Source organism: Saccostrea cucullata, unplaced genomic scaffold (genome assembly GCF_032062105.1).
Source record: "Saccostrea cucullata isolate Sc308-1 unplaced genomic scaffold, CSIRO_AGI_Scuc_v1 ctg128, whole genome shotgun sequence".
NCBI classification, from domain to species: Eukaryota; Metazoa; Mollusca; class Bivalvia; order Ostreida; family Ostreidae; genus Saccostrea; species Saccostrea cuccullata.
This window is the reverse complement of record NW_026935471.1, coordinates 424753-443931: the sequence shown is the minus strand read 5'-3', so window position 1 is coordinate 443931 and position 19179 is coordinate 424753. Positions and strand designations below refer to the sequence as shown.

Here is a 19179-nt window from a genome sequence, read left to right as displayed (position 1 = left end):
GAAGAACTAAACTTTTGTTTTGCATTTGGAAATTGTCTTTAAAAAACGACTAAAATCCAGAAAAAACAAGAAATATACCAAAAATGATCCATGCATTTGTAAACAATTGGAAAAGTTTTATATGATTCGGACTATGAATGTTCTGCGGAGAAAAAAATCTGGTCAAAAGAATAACATCATGGAAAGAAAGTATATACTTGTTGTGGAGCTTGTGAAAGAAGAGTCACGCGGCTTGAAAACTGATTAATTAATTCAATCTACTCAAAAAATTGTTGGCAAATTAGATATCAAGTGTTGTAGATTTTTCATGAATGGGTAAACCTCAATAAACCTTGTATGGCATAGTAATTTTAAGAAATTTCCACGCTGTTTTTGACGTTACAATGTGATAAGTGTGCTCCGAGGTAACAAACATAATGGTTTTGAAATTAAAAACATGAATTCCAGTTAAAGATATACAAAGAAACTAAATATTGTCCAAAAATTGTTTCACATCTGAAAACTTGTTGATTTTAAATCTTGTAAAATAATATGATAAAAAGGGAAATAACATGTCTACGTATTTTTGAATAACCCACGTAAAATAATATTTCAATGTGTAATGAATCGTTTCATATTTGAACACATGAATTGCATCTTTGTGGTGAATAAGTCACTGTTATAGTTAAAAAATTATTTATAGGTACATTTAAAAATGCAATTTAAACATTTAGACTTACAGTAAATTGAGACACAAACTACACTAGTGTAATATGTTAAATATTAATATAGTGTAAAGTGTTGAAAAGACTGTAAACTCTCATACTATACAATTAACAATGTCATGGAATATTTTCAAATTTAATTGATTACACCAGTGTTGCATTTCAAAATTAACTTCTTTTCTGTAATATTTGATATCTTACGTATGCGCTGCATTATAATTTAACACTTAGAGACATAAAAATTATTAACATAAAACATAAAGTTTTTACCTTTAAACAAGTGAAAACTTCGTAGTCGTAAGTGTAACATATCAACAGTTTATTATCAAATTCTAACATTGGAACAATTTTACAAGTCTAAGTGTAATGTGTAATATATGTACACTATATAATTGTAAGTGTGATATATCAACATTCTATTATCGAAATTGTAACACTGGAAAAATTTTACAAGTTTAAGTGTACTGCATGAACACTCTATAATTGCAAGTGTAATATATGAACACTTTATAATCCTAAGTAAAGCATGAACACTTTATAAGGGTACATATAATGTATAACCCCCTTTGAACGTTAAGAAGTATGAGTGTTACTATAATATTTGAATACAAATGAATGACTACTATATTTTTTTATCCGCGGAGTCATATATACGCGGAATCAAATAAATTTCTGATTAATCCGCAGGTTGGGTTTCCATTTTTTTGTCTTAATTGCACATAAAGCATGCTGTGACAAATTTCTACGAAGAGCTTGTTACCGAATACTTAGGTAAATTATTCCTACGCAAAAAATTATGCCATGTCAACAGTTAACTGTCCAAATTATATAATAACCGATGTACAAAGTGCATGTACTACTTTTCAGGGATATGTGAAATGGTAATAAATGTATTTATGCTGACTTACCAGTTTCGATACAGTCTTTTGTTAAACAAACGTTTGATGTGGTTTCTACAAAAAACAAAATGCTTAATTATGAACAAAAAGATTTTCATTTCTTTGCGTTACAATGAATGGAAAATGAGTACTGCGCATTTAATTGTAACATTGACAAGGCACAACTGTCATTATAGTTTCACGACTTCCTGGGTCCTTCACTTGAATACAACGCTTAACCTTTTGGTTTCATAAATTAATTCTAATGGATTATAAAACAGTCATGATCTACAAAAGCATGTCAGAAGTCTATTAATGCAGTAATGATTCAAAATATTTTGTATGTTAATGAGCACATAAAATTTCAATTATGGTACAGATCAGGGTTCGGGGTTAATTTTTTCACTTATATACTTGCACAAGGAAATCAAAATACTATACGAAAAGTACACACAAACTTTTATGGTCCGAATAAGTTTTAGTCTAGACTTTCTTAAAATCTCAGTTGACAGCTAGATTCTATTAGACCAGATATTATTAATATATAAGTACATGTATGCTAACCAGGACCAAAATGATTTTTTTCTATTCTGAGTGTGGAATGCACTCAGCACTATGTCTTAAAATTGCGTGGACGCCACATCACGGTTCATTTTTGCATGCGCTGAGAAATTACCCTGATGTACCAACATCATTGGATATTAATTGCTTCTTTAGACAGAAGATAGATTTCAAAAGAGTTTCTAAGTCGGAGTAGCGTAGCAGTACCCACATGATCCGCCAATTCAGAGAGATTGTTTGATCGACATTTCCCTTGATGCCATGGATTGTTGGTGTTAAAAGTGAATTGTGGGTTGTTTTTGATGGTTATTAGCTTCTAGTTTTGACTTAATGAAATATAGAGATATCGAACAGGAATCAAGCTCAAAAGTCCATAAAAACAAATCAAATCGGAAGCAGATCAAACACGGACCTTTAAGACATTAGAGATGGGATTAGGTGCCTTGGAGGAGTAAGCCTCCCTGTTGACCGGTCTCTCCGCTGTGTTCTCCTTGTCATGATCAGGATATCCTTAGACAAATCAATGTGTAAATAATAGCCCCACCCACAATTATATAAAAACGTCAATCGGCATACATGTACAGCTTAATGATAGTCTGTAATTGCTGACAAGAACATTGTATCGACCATAGAACTTATCGATATCAAATTGGAAAAAAGGTGAATACTATACTTAGTTTAAAACCTCTTCATATACCGAAAAAAAAATACGTGTCTCATTTATAAATTGTCTATCACCACTCAGAAATATAACAAGAAAAAAAGAATTCCTAGAGATAGTCTACAAAGAGATTGTTGTCACCAAGTGACCAGTATCAATCTTCAGAACATTCACAAATTAGAGGAATTACTCAAATGTTTATTCAAATATATTTTGAAAAATATCAATATTATAATGGGAAAAAGGTAAAATTTAAGCATCATAGTATTAATTTTGCATTTACTTTGGCCTGGCATTCATTATAATTTTTCAACATGATGAAGACACACAGAATCATAAACCACTTACATACTTTATATGAAAGGTTTAGATGGAAATGAGATAAGAAAAAGATGGACAATACATTCTGTCAAACAACACCCTTTTGGACGAAAAGGTCAAATTAATTATTCTTACGGATTAAGTAGACATTGATTCATATGTCAACTGGATTTATCCCTGTTCGGGGGAAATGAAAAAAAAAAGGTTAAATTCAAAATATCATGGAAATGTGAAGGAGTAATGGGGAACTGGTACATTATACATAGCACGTCTTCCTCTGTAAGGATAGTCAGGAAGTCAGCATGTATCCAATAAGAGTAAGGGTTTTCATTTTGCTCTAAATTTTCACAGGCAAAGATTTATAGTAAAAGAAACAAAAAATAGTGCACTGGAGGACCACACGGTGCCTTTTGAGCGAAATATTAATAAATACTAGAAGAAAACACTTTGGTTTTCTAAATTCCTCTGTTTAATAAAACTCCTTGCATAGCGAGTTACAGGAAGTGTCCTACCAAGCCTCTTTCTTTACTCAACACAAAAATACTAACAGTTGTAAAGGAGAAAAATGTCAGGAGTATTAGACAATAATATATTTGAGAAGTAATGTTAATCAGATGTGTATTCTTAAAAAAAATCAAAAGAACTTTCAAAAAAAATTTGAAATAACGAAATGTTTTCAAAATCAAGAACCGTACGCATTCTAATAGTACAAATAAGTACACTAAAGTTATAAAGTTAATTCATAAAAGATACTAGTATTTGAGTTTCTCTTTGACAATATCTATGTAGTGTTAATGACCAGGGGCCCGTTTTACAAAAGGACTAACGACTTAAGACCAAATTTAATTTTTCATATAACTTTTTAATGAACAATATATCAAAAATTATTTTTAACCTTTTAAAAGGAATGTGGTGAGACAATTTTACACAAACAATTTCAAAGAGAATTATTAATTTTGCAAAGTTTTACAATAATCTGAAGTTTTTTGGACTTAGTCGTAAGTTCTTTTGTAAAACGGACCTTCAAAAGTTCTTCAAACAATCCGTCATTGCGTCCCTTTATTAGCAAACCTTTTGTATTATTTAAAAAAAAAATACATTTCCAAACATTTAAATTTACAAAATCAAAGAAAAGGAACACATGCATCATTTATCTTTAAATAAGATTTGTTTTTTCTAACAAAAAGAATACTAGTAGTTAAAAATAATAAATTAAATGATTCATAAAAAGAATTTTTAAAATATAGAGATCAAGAGCATAATCTACACAAACAAACAAATTCAAATGTTAATATTCATTGCATGACGATGATAAATGCCACGTGAAGAACCTCAAAATGATCCATAACACTGCCTTCAAGCTTTCGGGATGTTATGTTATGAATAAGTTATACTATTCAAACATCAAAGTAAGAAGGTTTCATATAAAAATCATTCAAACATCTATTCTAGTGGGAGGAAATGTCAATAAGGTATTGCTAAAGGACAAAATGTAGAGAAACAAGGAATTGGAATTATCTTTTTGGAATTTTACAATTTATCTGACCAGGACGAATTACAAGAATGTTTAAGATGGGGTCCTACGACTTTCTTTAACAGCGATTCATTGAAAAGCATGATGGTAACATCTCTTAACATGGCGGATATTCTAGAATTTTACTTATCAGTTGTCACGACAGAACATTCTAATGACTTTATGTCGATTAGCATTAATGCCTTAAATAAATATAATGTAATTTTTTTTACACAGAACAGTTTGAAAATTGTTCTTGATTATGTTATTTTTGTGAACGCATAAATTTTGACAAAAACTAAATCAACGTTTAATGTACACATTTATTCTAAAAAGGCAAATTTGAAGTCTTTTAAAAGAAAGAATTTATGCTTCTTATTATATTTTCAATATATATAATATTCAGTATATTACTGTTCAATTGAAGGAAAAGATAACAAATATCAGTGACAAATCAGTTCGTGTAGTCTAAAATGAGAGAAAAGTCAGCCAATAAAGAGAATATAACTTCTAGACAGACCTGAATGTGTCTATTTAATAATATTATTGTATTGAACTGGGAGCAGTGATAAGTGTCGGGGAATTGCACCTGTGGTCCTACTGGCAGACCACATCATTAATTTATGTCTACCGGACGGTTTCTTTGAATTAATCCCATCGATTCCTGTAGCCTATTTGTACAGGGTTAATTTCTCGATAAAGGGGATGATTGATAGCCTAACGATATGTTGTCGATTGCAAATCTTCTAGAGAGCCTGCTGTTGCATTGTTACAAAACATTATTACAAAAAAAACATATGGTTTTTTTCCCATTTGTACTTTTGATACGTAAATTCAGAGCAATTAGTACAAAGATTAATGAATCTTAGAATAGAAAGGATCGCATTTTTTGGGCTTTTGAAGGCTTTTTTAGGGTTAACTAGAAGCGTTTTTGTAATATTCTATATGGTAGCATTATTTGAAAGGATAATTGAAATTGTAATGTTGCCACTAATTGACCCTTTTGTCTTTACTTGCGGTATGTAAGAACTCCAGATCAAAGAAGGGGAGCTGGGAAGTAATGGAAAATTTAGATACAGAAGTGTTGATTAATTGAACCTTTTCAGTCGTTAAGTGCAAGCATGCTGCAATAAAGGTTTTGATGAAGCTATGAGAATCGAAACGTAACAGTCATTATATATGTATGCATAAAAATGTTATCAATGCACAGATGGATGTATTTTAAAAATTGAAATGAAAATTTTCAAACGGAATAATTTTACTGAGATGTAATTGTTGCAAATCTACGGTTATCATGCTTTTGTCATATTTTCTCTATTATAAGACCACAAAACATTGAAATATTACCAATAAAGCAACATTTAATTATTTATTTTGTTATTACCAAAAAAGAAATTATTGAAAATGACTTGATCAATACGAGGGTTGTCCCATAAAATCGTGGACAAGTTGTCTAGTGTGAAAAATAAACATCACTGCGTTCTGAAATTTTCACTATTATTTAGTACATATTTCAGTAATATACACAGCAAATTTCAGATAGATATATGCATAAATAAACAAATTATGAGATTTTATGCCATGTATTGTATCATCTTACGGCGCATGGATTATAACGTCAAAGTGTCTAAAACAGCGTCACGTTTTATCTCTGCTGAAAATGAAGTTGGATGAGAATCAAATTTAGGAATTTCATTGATACACATTCTTTAGTCTCCATAAACAGCTTAAGAACCAATTGGCACCCTCATGCGATCTTCTGAAGATTTATTAGTAAGTTACGGACAATATTCTCACCATCATTCAACTAATAGAAAATCTCATATCGGCGGTCTACTGTGACGGCGTCTTTTGCTATTACATTAGGAGTCTGTCCGTATGTTTTGTACTTCCCAGGGACTCGATAAAAAAAAAACTTCGCTAAGAAAACTCCTATTTCATTTGTATACTTAAGATATGGTGATATTTTTATAACCTTTTTTCTTCTATGGTCATTTTAAGTCTCAAAAGGTGTCATTACAACATCGAAATAAAACTGAACTGTTCTCCGGTGCGCCGTAACGTCATAAAACGTCGCCATTTTTCGTGTGTTGTGTTTACCACTTTCCCATTTCGAATGCTCTGCCAAAAATTAAGCTGCCTTAAAATTTTTACAAAGACTACAGAATTGATTGTGGAATTGAATTAGGATAATTTTAATCCAAATCTTATGTATTTAAAACTTTTATTTTGAATTCAAACTTGTGTATTCTTTAATAAATCCTTGGTTTTTTGACCGTGCGCCGTAGGACAATACCTTGTGCACATTCAAGCATAATAAAATCTTTATTTTTGCCTATATTTTATCAAAAAAATAATCATGCACTTAAATATGATAAATAAACATTTACTGAAATTTTCAGCTTACTGTGCCTATTACTTTTCGAGAAAAACGCTTTGTCCACGATTTTACGGGACAACCCTCGTACATAATGAACCGAGAAGAATTGCTGTAGGATAAAAAAAAATCAAAAGAGTAAAGGAACTTCCTGGTTCAAGTTTTTCTTTTTAGAGTATGATTAAGGGATTTTATGAGATAAAATAAAAACGTTTGTGTTTATCCAATAATTAGATTCAATGTCTCTCTCTCTTCGATAAAAGCTGTGCAAATAATGTTAATTAAGACTGTTATCACTTTACGGACCAATTAATTAAGCCTTGATATTTCTATAAGAACAATATTTTTTTCTTAAGATAAGGTTTCAAAAAGCAAATAATTCCTCTATCGAATAAATTATTTGAATAAGTGCAAAAATGTGAACCTTTTATTTATATAATCTTCTGTTTTATTTTTGCCTCTCACTTTCTATATCAAATTAAATGGAAAAAAAAGTATTAATGATTTAAATAGTTTCTTAGAGTGATTTCCGAATTTGGCGTAGTAGAAACCAAGATGTTAAAAATCTGTCACAAAAAAATTTGTAAATGTTTATTTAGCATTTGTGGAGAAAGCACGTAGTGCACGAAGGTGTGAGGTCTGGTGTGTGGTATCTGGAAAGTTAATGTATCCAGTAAAATAAATCGGAGTCGATCGATTCCGTCAATTATAATCCCAGATCCGTTTCCGAGTCTAGAGTGAAGCGGAAAAAAGTGTAATCTTATCAACATTTATCACCAGAAAAATAAAATCAAGCTCAGAATTAATTCATTAAAGGTAGCATTAACTGTAAAAGAGAGAATTGTAACGGAATATGATCGCTTCACCAGACTACAAAGAAATCGGAAAGCAAGGGTCGTCGGAGTATTTCCGCTTCTCCAGGAGATTACCATGACGACATAGTTTCTATCTAATTACACGTACATGCTTTATAGTTCTGACATGGAAATGATGGTGTTCGAAATTTTAACTTATCTCTATTATTGAATGTTTTGACGGTGAATTCCGATACGATGTTATGTTTAAAGAAAAACGTAATATTGATTTTGGACAAAAGAACCAGATATCAATGAAATATTTTATCTTAATGTAGAATAAGTGCATAAGTCGATTTCTACATTTTTAAAGATGAAATATATGGAGATAATGAACAATATTCAAGCTCAAAATTCCATTTAAACACAACAAATCAGGAGCAGAGCAAATTCGGACCTCTAAAGCATCAGAAGTGGGATCAAGTACCATGGAGAAGATAGCAGCCTCTGCAGAGGGGTATACCCGCCGTGTGCCCCTTGTCATTATCGGGCAATAACGAAAATATCCGTCGACAATTCAGTGTGTAAATAGTGTGGCCAAAAAATTAGTAAGAAAAACGCCAGTAAGCATTTAATATCAACATCAGAGTATTTTGTTTTGAACATATTTTATTGACAAGCAAAAGGACAAGAAACAAGTTCTAACAACTTACTAGTTCTTTGAAACACATAGTAATTGTCATGCAAAATAGTAGTAAAAACGTGTACAAATAAGAGTCAATAATATATCTAGCTAAATCTACAGGATTCGTTTATAAATTTATGAACAGCGGCAAAAATGCCAATGTTTACTTCAATTGAGAGATTTTCGTTGCCCCATAGCAGTAGGTGTACATCTATGATGTTTAAATCAAGTCGAAAAAGATATTCAAAAAGATTACTTCGAGCATAACAGTATTTTTTACAAACAAAGAAAAAATGATAAGCATCTTCCTGTTTACCACAAGAGCAATAGGGATTATCAATGATATTTCGTTTGAATAAGTCTTGTACTTGTGTGTACGATCACAATGTTTTAACACAATAAGTTTGCAATATTCAACGAAAAAGTTAGTGCTTTACTTTTTCCATTTTCATTGAAAAAGCAGCTGTCAATGCATGATGTTTAAAAGCCTGGCCTTCAATACATCATGGGGAATTGTTGTATATAGGGTTGAAAAGTATTAAGTTTTTATGTTATTTAATTTGGTGAGATTTTATGATTTTAAAATTTCCAAAAGTTCCTTGGAATTTTTAATTATCCACATCTGATTTACACCATTTCTCAATTATATTCTTCTTCAATACTCCTGAAGTACTCCTTCATCGTTGTTAATATTTTAGTTAGGAGTTAAAAGAAAGGGGCTTGGTGAAACATTTGCTGGAGCTCGCTGTATGGATCTTTGTGAGGATTTTCATGGAATGCAATATAGTTACGGCTATTCAAGTTTTGATTATTGGGAATATTAAAAATATTCAAAACAGGCATATGAATTTAAAGAATTTCCTGCTTAGAAAAGTTATGGGTATATCTTTGACCATGCACTTGAAGAATTATATCCTAGTTCCTCTAAAATAAAATGTGAATTATGAGCCTTAAAAAACAATGTTGTTACCTGCTTTGCTAGCTTGGACTAGTGCTGATCATGTAAGCTATTTAATTTTATTTTCTTACTTCTGAATTTATATTGAATACAGAAGGATAGATGCTTTTCATATTGCCTTCATCTTATCCTTATATCTTATGCATCTGATACAATTCAATGAATAACGAACTTTCTTTTCAACGATTTACGATTTGTATTACAATTATTTCATTGTCTTTTATTGATTTTCAATATTGAGAATGTAAAATTAACTTCATGACATTATTGACAACAAAATTTAATCCTTCAGTTTTTCCGTATTTTGATTTCCTCTGGGTTTTTTAAATGGTAAAAGAGTAGTATTGTCAATTTTATTTCAATTTTTGAAATTCAGTATTGCTAACCCTTTAACGACTGCATGCTAAATAGTCAAGAAAAATGTCTCCAGCTATAAATTTTATGCACATAATTCAAAACTGAAACGAATGCAATCTCTTAATAACAGGGAACGTGATAATTTGGTTACATTAAGAAGATGGAATTCCGATCAGATGACCTTTATGATTAGTTTTCAAAGAAGATAAAATTAGAAGTCAGCGTATAGCAGAACTCTGTATAGCTACATCCTATTGTCAGGTGAAGTTCTATAAAGTTACATGTAACAAATAAATATGACTGAAGGTTGGTTACGTATTCAAAATATTTAGTTCTACACATTTTTTTTTTACAAATTTCTCGTCAGGGTTCATAAGCATGTAGAATTTGAAGCAGGATAATTTATTCCAGGCCGAATAGCCGCATGTCTCTCATGCATTCAGTCAAATCAAAATGCGTTAATAATTCAAAATACACAATGTTTAAGGTACATTAACATTTTTTTCAAGCGAACATAAATCTGCAAAATAACAGGTATTAAAACTATTAAATTGGAAACTTTTCCTGCAAAATAACTGCTTCGTAGAGGAATAATAAAAAAGTTCTTAAGAAAAGCTAACATCAAATAAAGCACAAAATTGTCGTGTGAATTTAAATTGACTGCGACCTATTCAATCTTTAGGCCTAATCAGATTTATTAGTTTTACCGGCATCTAAGATCATTTGCATATGACAACATGCGCCAACAGCACAATGTTCAACACAAATTAACTCCTTTTTCTTCCAATAAAAAACATATTGTCTTCTAACCGATTTTCATAATAGGGTAATGAATTATCACTATGTTGCATGAAAGGGACCAGTATTAGCCACAGAATGTAAGTAAAACAGATAACTACAATTCAGAGATGCCATTTAACGAATCAATAACAATTCCATAGCTAAAAGAATATGGTGCGATAAATATTCTATAAAAATGCTGTCCAGGGATCCTTACGTTTTCTTGGCATCTGTCTGCCAAATGAAAAACACATAATTTTAAATATTTTGCAAGTCTTAAACTGTTTTAATCCTAATTAATCATAATCTAGCATAACATCATTTTCCGCTTTATAAAAAATCTCTCGAGTTCGACGCTTTAAGTAATATACAAGTAAGACAGGTAAGTTCCAGAACCTGAAAAGTGGTTTCTCGGTCGTTGCTGACATTAACAATGCTTTGAATAATACTCTTGTTTTAATTAACAAAGATATTATTTCCAATTTCTGTGATTTTTGATTTCATCAATTTGCGTAACCTGACTTAAAACAATAACTAAAATCAAGCTTTTTCAGTAGAGAATCTTGGTACTTACCTTCGTTATCTCGAATAAAAGCCACGGTGACAAATGCAATACAAGCACTGAACAAGAGAACACACACAACAGTCAAATATTTTTCTCTGGAAGTCCAGGGACCTGAACACCCTGTATTATCGTACAAATGTACCGTCACATCAACTTTATCCAAAGAATTTCTCTTGTTTTTCATGTTTTTATCCAAGCAAGGTGCACGCTCCTCTTGGTTGTGCTTGATATCTCCATTGCAATTGAAATCTTTGCGATTGTCCATCGTAATCAAAAAATATTATGGATTCTGTCGTCCTTTCTAGTAAAATGAATTTCACAACATATATTGTGTATTCCGAATTCTTAACTCTTGGGACGAATAATTATGCTAAACCAACTTCCCGAATTCATAATGACAATCATGTACGATTAACAAGACTGTTTATAAGCGAAACAGACAGAAGTGACCTAACTAGTCCCTCACTGAATTTAGAATTAATGAAAATGAACAGCAAGTCCAACCACATCGATAGAAGGCGATAAGTTATGGCGTTAAGCGTCTCTAGTGTATTCCAAGAAGGTACGTTCTTGTTCAAATTCCAGAAAAGTGCAAATACATAGCAGTAAGGTAGTAAACGACACACAGCTTCTGTGCTGGACGTTAATGAGGAAAAGATTCCATGTACAAGTATAATCAATTCTAACGTCTCAGGTAAATATTGAAATGATCCTTTCAGCAGCGACGGTGAGATGAACGAAAACGGGAGAGTGAAAGTACTTCACTTTTCCAGCGTCACAACGGAGCTGACAAGCGCGCGGAAGATGACCCACCGCTACAACATAACCCTCCAAGTACACTTAGTTCTTTGCTCCAATAAGTCTTAGTTTTATTCGACATGAAATCTCAGAATGAGCGTCACATTACGCGATCGATCGGAAATGAATAGTAACGAAGATGTGTTTTCACTGAGAGTTTTAAAATGCAACACACGAAGGTACCATAATAGGGCGATAAGACGGATAGCTAAGAGCGGCCTGTCAGTCTCTACCGCCATTAGAACCAGAATCACAGTAGGCAATGCCATGATAAATGTACGACTAGGTGACATAGGAATGAATTTCGCTTTTATAACAACGTAAGATGATTACCAAACCTGTACGTAGACCATTCTGTGTGAAATGCTTTCTTTAAGGATCTGTACAGATGGAATACTTATAGACAGTAGATGTTTGGTTTTAATTTAATATTTTCATCGTTATTGTTAAATGCCAATCAACCGAGTCTAGGAGACTTTGTTTTCTTTTGTTTTCTTTTTTTTTGTGATATAATATTTAGAATATATACTTAATAAGAATGATACAAAAAAGACATTTCATTAATAACCATGGAAATTTCTACCTAATTCTTGGGTGCGTCTCATTGAAAACTCTACAAAGAAGGCTGAAATACTTTCACAGTCGGCATCCGCAAAAAAGATATGTTTTGATAGCTTTATTTACTAAGAAAAACTTCGTCGTCATTACAAAGTTCTAGTTTTCACTGAAGACCAAAATAAGAAATGAAGAGTATTTCTAGAAATCTTGGTTCATTAATTACATCGATGAAAATAGAGTAAACTTTCGCAACAAACGGTCTACAATATCTGATCTCCACAATTTCAAAGACCCTTTTGTAATACACATGGTGGTGGTTTAGCTCTTAAATCTTGGAAGGCGTGGGAGGCCTTTTTCAATACAGTAACTAAAACGTACATGAACTGTGTTAAATTTCAAATACAAGAGAAAAAAACATAATGAACTTAATCGAGATAAAAAGCTTTTTCATTAATAGAGGTACTTGGAGTTTTAACACAAAGTTTTAGGCCATGAGTTGATATATACTATTTTTCAATTTACTAATCGTATAGGCCTACAGCAGGCATTAACGACGAGGGTGTGCTGTTGACAGGGAATGCTTACTCCCTGTATACACCTGATCCTACTTCTGATGTTTTTACTGGATTTCTGAGATTAACCACTGTTCTTTCACTTTTTTATGTATTTGTATATGTATCTATCCGAACTAGGGAAATGGGAATCCAAACAAACATATGCTATCAATATAATGCATATTTAATAATTAGGACCAATGATTAGTTAATAAGTTAATGAACAACACTGCATTGATAGTAAACACAAATAGCCTACATAAATAATAGAACCATTATCACCCAAGTTTTCTCTGACCAATACATACATGTATGTGTAACATCATATTGTTATGGCGTTCATTTGTTTTTATGAAATCCTAGAGAAATTGGTTCAAAGGCAGGTCATTGTAATTGATCCGACGTTGAAAATCAATATACTATGACATGATTTAGATGCTTGTGCCAAAAGTCGAATACTAGCGGTTGTAAAACTAAAAAGGATATATTACTGCATTAGTAGAGGAAGTTGACGATTGAAAACTTATTCATCAGGCTTATCATAAGGCTTGGTTGTTAAATTACCATTGACGTCTTTTTCTATAGCAAAACCAATCTATCATTAAATCAAATGCTGACTATCGTTTTTCATAGTGATAGTAAGGCCATTTTTACACACTCAATTATCGACAGATTTTCCCGATCATGACAAGAAGCACACGGGGATGTGACCGGTTGACAGGGAATGCTTACTCCTTCATGCTACCTAACTACCTAGTCCTTGTTGCACCCGGAGGCACAAAGGGCAAGGACTAGAGATTTCCTCTATGTTCCTTGCTATCTTCTCCACCTCTCCCCAGGTAAGATTTATCTCCTCCAATGTTCGCCTCCACATTGTTTTGGTCGACCTTTCCTCCCTTTCCCTTCTGGGGTCAAAGCCAAATCCATCTCCATCTGTTTTTTATTAGTAAGATCCTCTTGTCTGTTGTTTTTGCTGTTTCGTACAAATTTTGTTGGTAATTTTTGTTGGCCAAAATATCCTCAAGATCTTTCTGAGGCACCCGTTATGAAAACTTGGTAGCTTTTTATGTCACTTTCTGTCATACTCCAGCAATAAGCACCATACATTAGGACAGATAGTACACAACTATTATACAGTTTGATCTTAGTATATCTGCTGTGGCTGCTTGACTTCAATATATTTTGAGCTTGACAAAGGATCCTCTGGCTTAACATAATCTTGGTATGATGTCCTTGTCAGCTTCGCCATTTGATGTTACTACACTTCAAAGAATGTAAAATATGATATATTTTTAATTCCTTTTCCATTCACTTTGTATTTTGGGTGGGCTTATTAGTATTTAGGGACCTACCTCTGTTTTCTTTATGTTGATGTTCAAACCAAAACGCTTTTGCTGGCATCTGTTTGAAAATTACAAGTAGATGCTTTTCTTTGAATTTGCGTTTCCAGATGAGATTATAAAGCCAGGTCATCTGTATAATCTAAGTTTTCTAGCTTACTGAAAAGAGCCCACTTGATGCCTGTGTTTTCGTCACTAAGGGTTGATCTCATTACCCAGTCTACTGCTATGATGAACAATAGAGCTGACATCACACATCCTTGTCTCACTCCTGATTTTACAAGAAAGTTGTGTTTGAAGAACTATCAATAGCATTTAAATTCTGCATAGAATGCTTTTGAATGCTTCAGGCATCTATCTTATGCATGAGTTTGTGATTGACAATATCTATGTGGTTTTTGGAAACCATGTCTTCCAACAATGTATTGGAATTCCCATGGTTACCAACTGCATCCCGTCATAGCAGACCTATTTTTGTATTCATATGAAGCAGAATATGCCCAAAATCTTATACATGAAAAGAAAAAAAACAGTTGCCGTGGCATTCAACTCGAAATTTAGATATATCGACGACGTATTGCCAATTAACAATGGTTATTTCTTATGCCGATACGATATATCCTGGTGAGCTTGAAAAGAAAGATACCACAGAGTCTGACAACTCTGTATCATTTTTGGATATTTTACCTGAGGTTAATGGTAATACAAGTACAACGACCAAGCCCTGTGATAAACGTGATAACTTTAACATTTCAATCGTCAACTTACTTATGCAGCAATATACCTTCATCACCTGCATATTGGATTTATATCACCCAGTCGATTCGATATGCAAGAGTATGCTCTACGTATGTACAATTTCCAAAACAAGGTAAACTATTAACAAACAAGTTTATGAAACAAGTATAGCAGACAGTCTCCTTTAAAGTCATCAGTGCAGTCCCTCCATGGCACCAAATCCAATTGTGATGTTTTGGAGGTCTTTGTCTTCTCTGCTCCTATTTTATATTGTTTTTTTAACTTCGAGCTTAAATACTATTCGTTATCTCCATATACTGTATACAGGGAAATTTTCGCTTCCGTTTTATTTTCGCCCCCTTCGCCATATCCTCATTTGGGCGAATTTAAAACGGGGCGAATCCAAATTACACAGCATAATTTCTGAAACAGAACTTTGAATGGTTTTAAAACGGGGCAAAATCTTTTTCAAAAGGGCGAAAATAACACGGGGCGAAAATAACCCTGTATACAGTATCATCTAGTAAATATCCAATCATGATACAAATATGTCAGACAGATGGTATTTTCATTTTAAACTCACTGGGATATACAGTCATGTGCATATGTATCGCTGCAATATTCTAAGGGAAATAAATATGGTTAATTGATAATTAGTAGTGCATATATCTAAATGTCGAGTTGGAGGTCACAGCAAGTGTCTTCTTTTCATTTATTAGAATTAAAGACGCTTCATAATAATACAGATATAGGTCTGTTAAAAACGGGGTGCAATTGATACCCCATGATTTCCAACAGATTTTTGTAGGACCTGATCTCTTAAAACCACATAGATGTTGTCAATCAATAATACGTGTACTGTTTTGAACCGTTCTCAACATCCTGCTGTGGGATTCGAACTCGCGACGTAAAGATAAATACCTTATTCCGAGATTCTAGAGCAGAAGCTCCAACCATTGTGCTATGCGGGCAACGCAAACAGCTTTCGTATGCATATGGTAAATAAACTTCAATTTAGATGACAAAAATGTATGTTTTAAACATGAACACAATGGAAGTGATTATACTAAATATTTAATCAATGGTATTTTAAAGACACTTACATAAAAGTTGTGTTTTGGGCATTATCTTTTCTTTTAAGAAGATAATGTTTTGTGAAATCGGTCAATTTTAACATAAGCATATGATAAGCGAGGTAACTTTTTAGATTAAAAAACATATTAAATTTAAGGATGAATGTATATTGCATATTTTATAAAGATTAATTAAGACTACACTGTATTAGATTTATAAAGATGTAATTAAAGAAGATGGGAGAACAAGGCGGGCAGAATGCCTATAGCGTCGGATATTAAGAAATCATATTCAATATGTGAATTGAGTATTTAAATTAACTTTTCATTAAAAAATTTATGAAATTACGGGGAAAAAAATAACTTCTGAGACACAAAAAAATCTCGTTAAAAAATTTTATCTTATAAAAATATATGATATTCGTGGGATTCGAACCTTTTAAAAATGTTGAGATTACCATTTACGTCTTTTTCTATTAAAATATCAAAGCTTGAAACACAAGTGCAGGGTCTGTGGTATGTATTTTATCAAAAATCGATTCAATATATACAGAATTAAGTGACAATGAAATATAGATTAGAAGGCCAAAGCAAATGTTTTTTTTTCTTCTCATGTGTACTTTTTTAAAAAATAAATTCTTCATTTGAATACAAAAAAGGTCTGCTAAAATGGGAATTCGGATAGATTGTTGGAAGACCCGATCTCCAAGAACTGAAAAACTACTGTCAGTCAGAACTCACGCATCTTTTTAATATCAACATCACAGAGAACCTGTCTGTAGTATCTGTCTGTACGAACACCTGGTTTTTATGATATTGATAAGAGCAGAGTGCAGCAAATAACAAATTTTGTTTTTTTTAACATCTATCCTATCTTTTACGTTTGTCACCATTACAAAATGTCAGTTGAATTGATGAAAACTGTCATGTTGTAAATTTTGAATATTTTACCGGGTGGCATTTAATACAAAATTTACAATGTGTTGTAAATTTTGTATTTAGCCACCTGGTAAATTCAAAACCCTAACAAAAGAATATTCGTATAATATTTGATTTTGATTCACAATGGCACTTTGTAATTGTTTGATTGTTTAACGTCCCTTCGAAAATATTTCACTCATATGGAGACGTGGACACTTACCAGTGGAGGACTGCGTATAATTCAAATAAAAATACTCGGCATTTACGGCCTTTGAGCAATATAAATAGCTTTTTTGTGCAAGGCCCTGCTGCGGCACACGGGATCTCGGTTTATACGGTCTCATCTAAAGGACCAGTCATCACCTATGGTTCCTCAGTGGGATTTTACTCCACGTCTAGAGCAGGTGCTTTTTCGTTTTCTTTAGTTTTTTTTTTTTGATGCGATTCTGCAGTACATCGACTATTGCTTCCAAGCCATTCAGTTACATTCAGAAACATAATCCTCCATCGTGTTCATGCTCTTCTTTACCCTATAACGACGCCCTACTGGACACGTTATTACAGGTTACGTAAACATAGTCAATAATGAGGACCTTAGATAACTTATTTAAAAAGGTCTTAAATATAGGGCACCCTGATCCTTCAACTGGCGTAGGAATTTCATAAATATTATGGATTCTGATTACGCCAGATGATGGGCCAGATATGAAAAAGAAGACGTTGACACTTTGTCAGAATGGATTAAATGTATCAGATCCATGTTACAATCACGTATTAAAAGATTGAGGGGCAATATGAAAACCATCTATCCTTCTGTATTCAATAATCCTGAAGTGAAAAAAGAATAATGTGATATTATGAAATCTATTTCAATATGTATTTATTCGTTTTAGTTATTTTTTCATATCGTTTTGAGAAATAAAATCTTAAAATTTGATTAACCAAAAGTTCGTTTGCGCATCTGGATTGAGTTGCCTGAGTAAAGTTTTATTCTATGCTTTCGTTGGCTCTTAATTTGATTGGTTATTTCCTATTTTTTCATCCAATAATACATTTTCATTATAAGTATAAATTCACCGCGCTTTACCTATGTATGTCAGAGCAGTATTACGTTTTCAAGAAAGAGTTATATTTAAAATCCAGTGTCCATCATACGCATCTTATGGTATGTAACTTATATATTTGATTATGTGTTTCCTTACCATATAAAGATTTGATTTACGTACTTATTTTGATTGCAAACTTTTTACTTTACAGTATTTTTGCATTCAAAGTTGTAACTGAAATAGTAATGAGTCTGTAAGATTTCAATTTGAATTGTTTACAGTACACATTTTGTCATAGAGTTCATTTTTTTCTTAATCGTTTACTGTAGGTAAATTATCTCAGATGTTATTTTCACAATCTATGTAATTTTGACTTATTATATCCTTTGTTTATTTTAGATCAATGCCTTTATTTCGTGAATAAATGATGAAAACATAACATCTGCTTTCCTGCTTGGTTACAATTAGATAGATTTTCATTAATTTCAGTTGAGTGTGAAGTATTGCGTTACGTCACGATCTTTTTAGTCAGATGCATCCAGCGTAAACAATTCACGTGAATGGTCAACTCATATTATCAACAATGACACGGAAATAGTCAGTTGCACGAGCAACCCATCAGGGACAAGAAGAAAGTTCCAGTCGTAGAGCTTGCGGTGAGGGGGCGTGTACAATTTACCTTGAGCGCAGCTGTCAACTAGATCGTGACGTAACGTACAACTTCACACTCTACTGCAAACTATAATACATGATCAGTATATACCTGTGCTGACAAAGCAGGTAACAACATTGTCATCGTTTGTAAGGCTCATTATATAAATTGTATTTTAGAAGGACTTGGATTTAATTCTGCAAGTGGTAATCTAACTTATACTCGAAGTTCCCTTTCAAAGGAAGAAATTCTTCAAAATCATATGTCAGTTTCAAATAATTTTTAATATTCCGAAAAACCAAAAAGAATTTGAACTACCATATATATAATGGATTCCAAAAGTTC

The 19179-nt window shown here is 32.3% G+C and overlaps 1 protein-coding gene across 1 annotated transcript in view; it reads right to left on the bottom strand.

The window, feature by feature from the left end:
* The window catches only part of LOC134242953 (neprilysin-1-like), a 30481-nt gene extending 18308 nt beyond the window's left edge, over positions 1–12173 (bottom strand). The window contains exons 1-2 of the mRNA XM_062725163.1: positions 11164–12173; positions 1613–1657 (exon numbers count right to left, since the gene is read on the bottom strand). Coding sequence (XP_062581147.1) covers positions 1613–1657; positions 11164–11419 — 301 coding nt within the window. The 5' untranslated portion in view covers positions 11420–12173. The remainder of the gene's footprint in view (positions 1–1612; positions 1658–11163) is intronic.
* Between the last annotated feature and the right edge of the window lie 7006 nt (positions 12174–19179).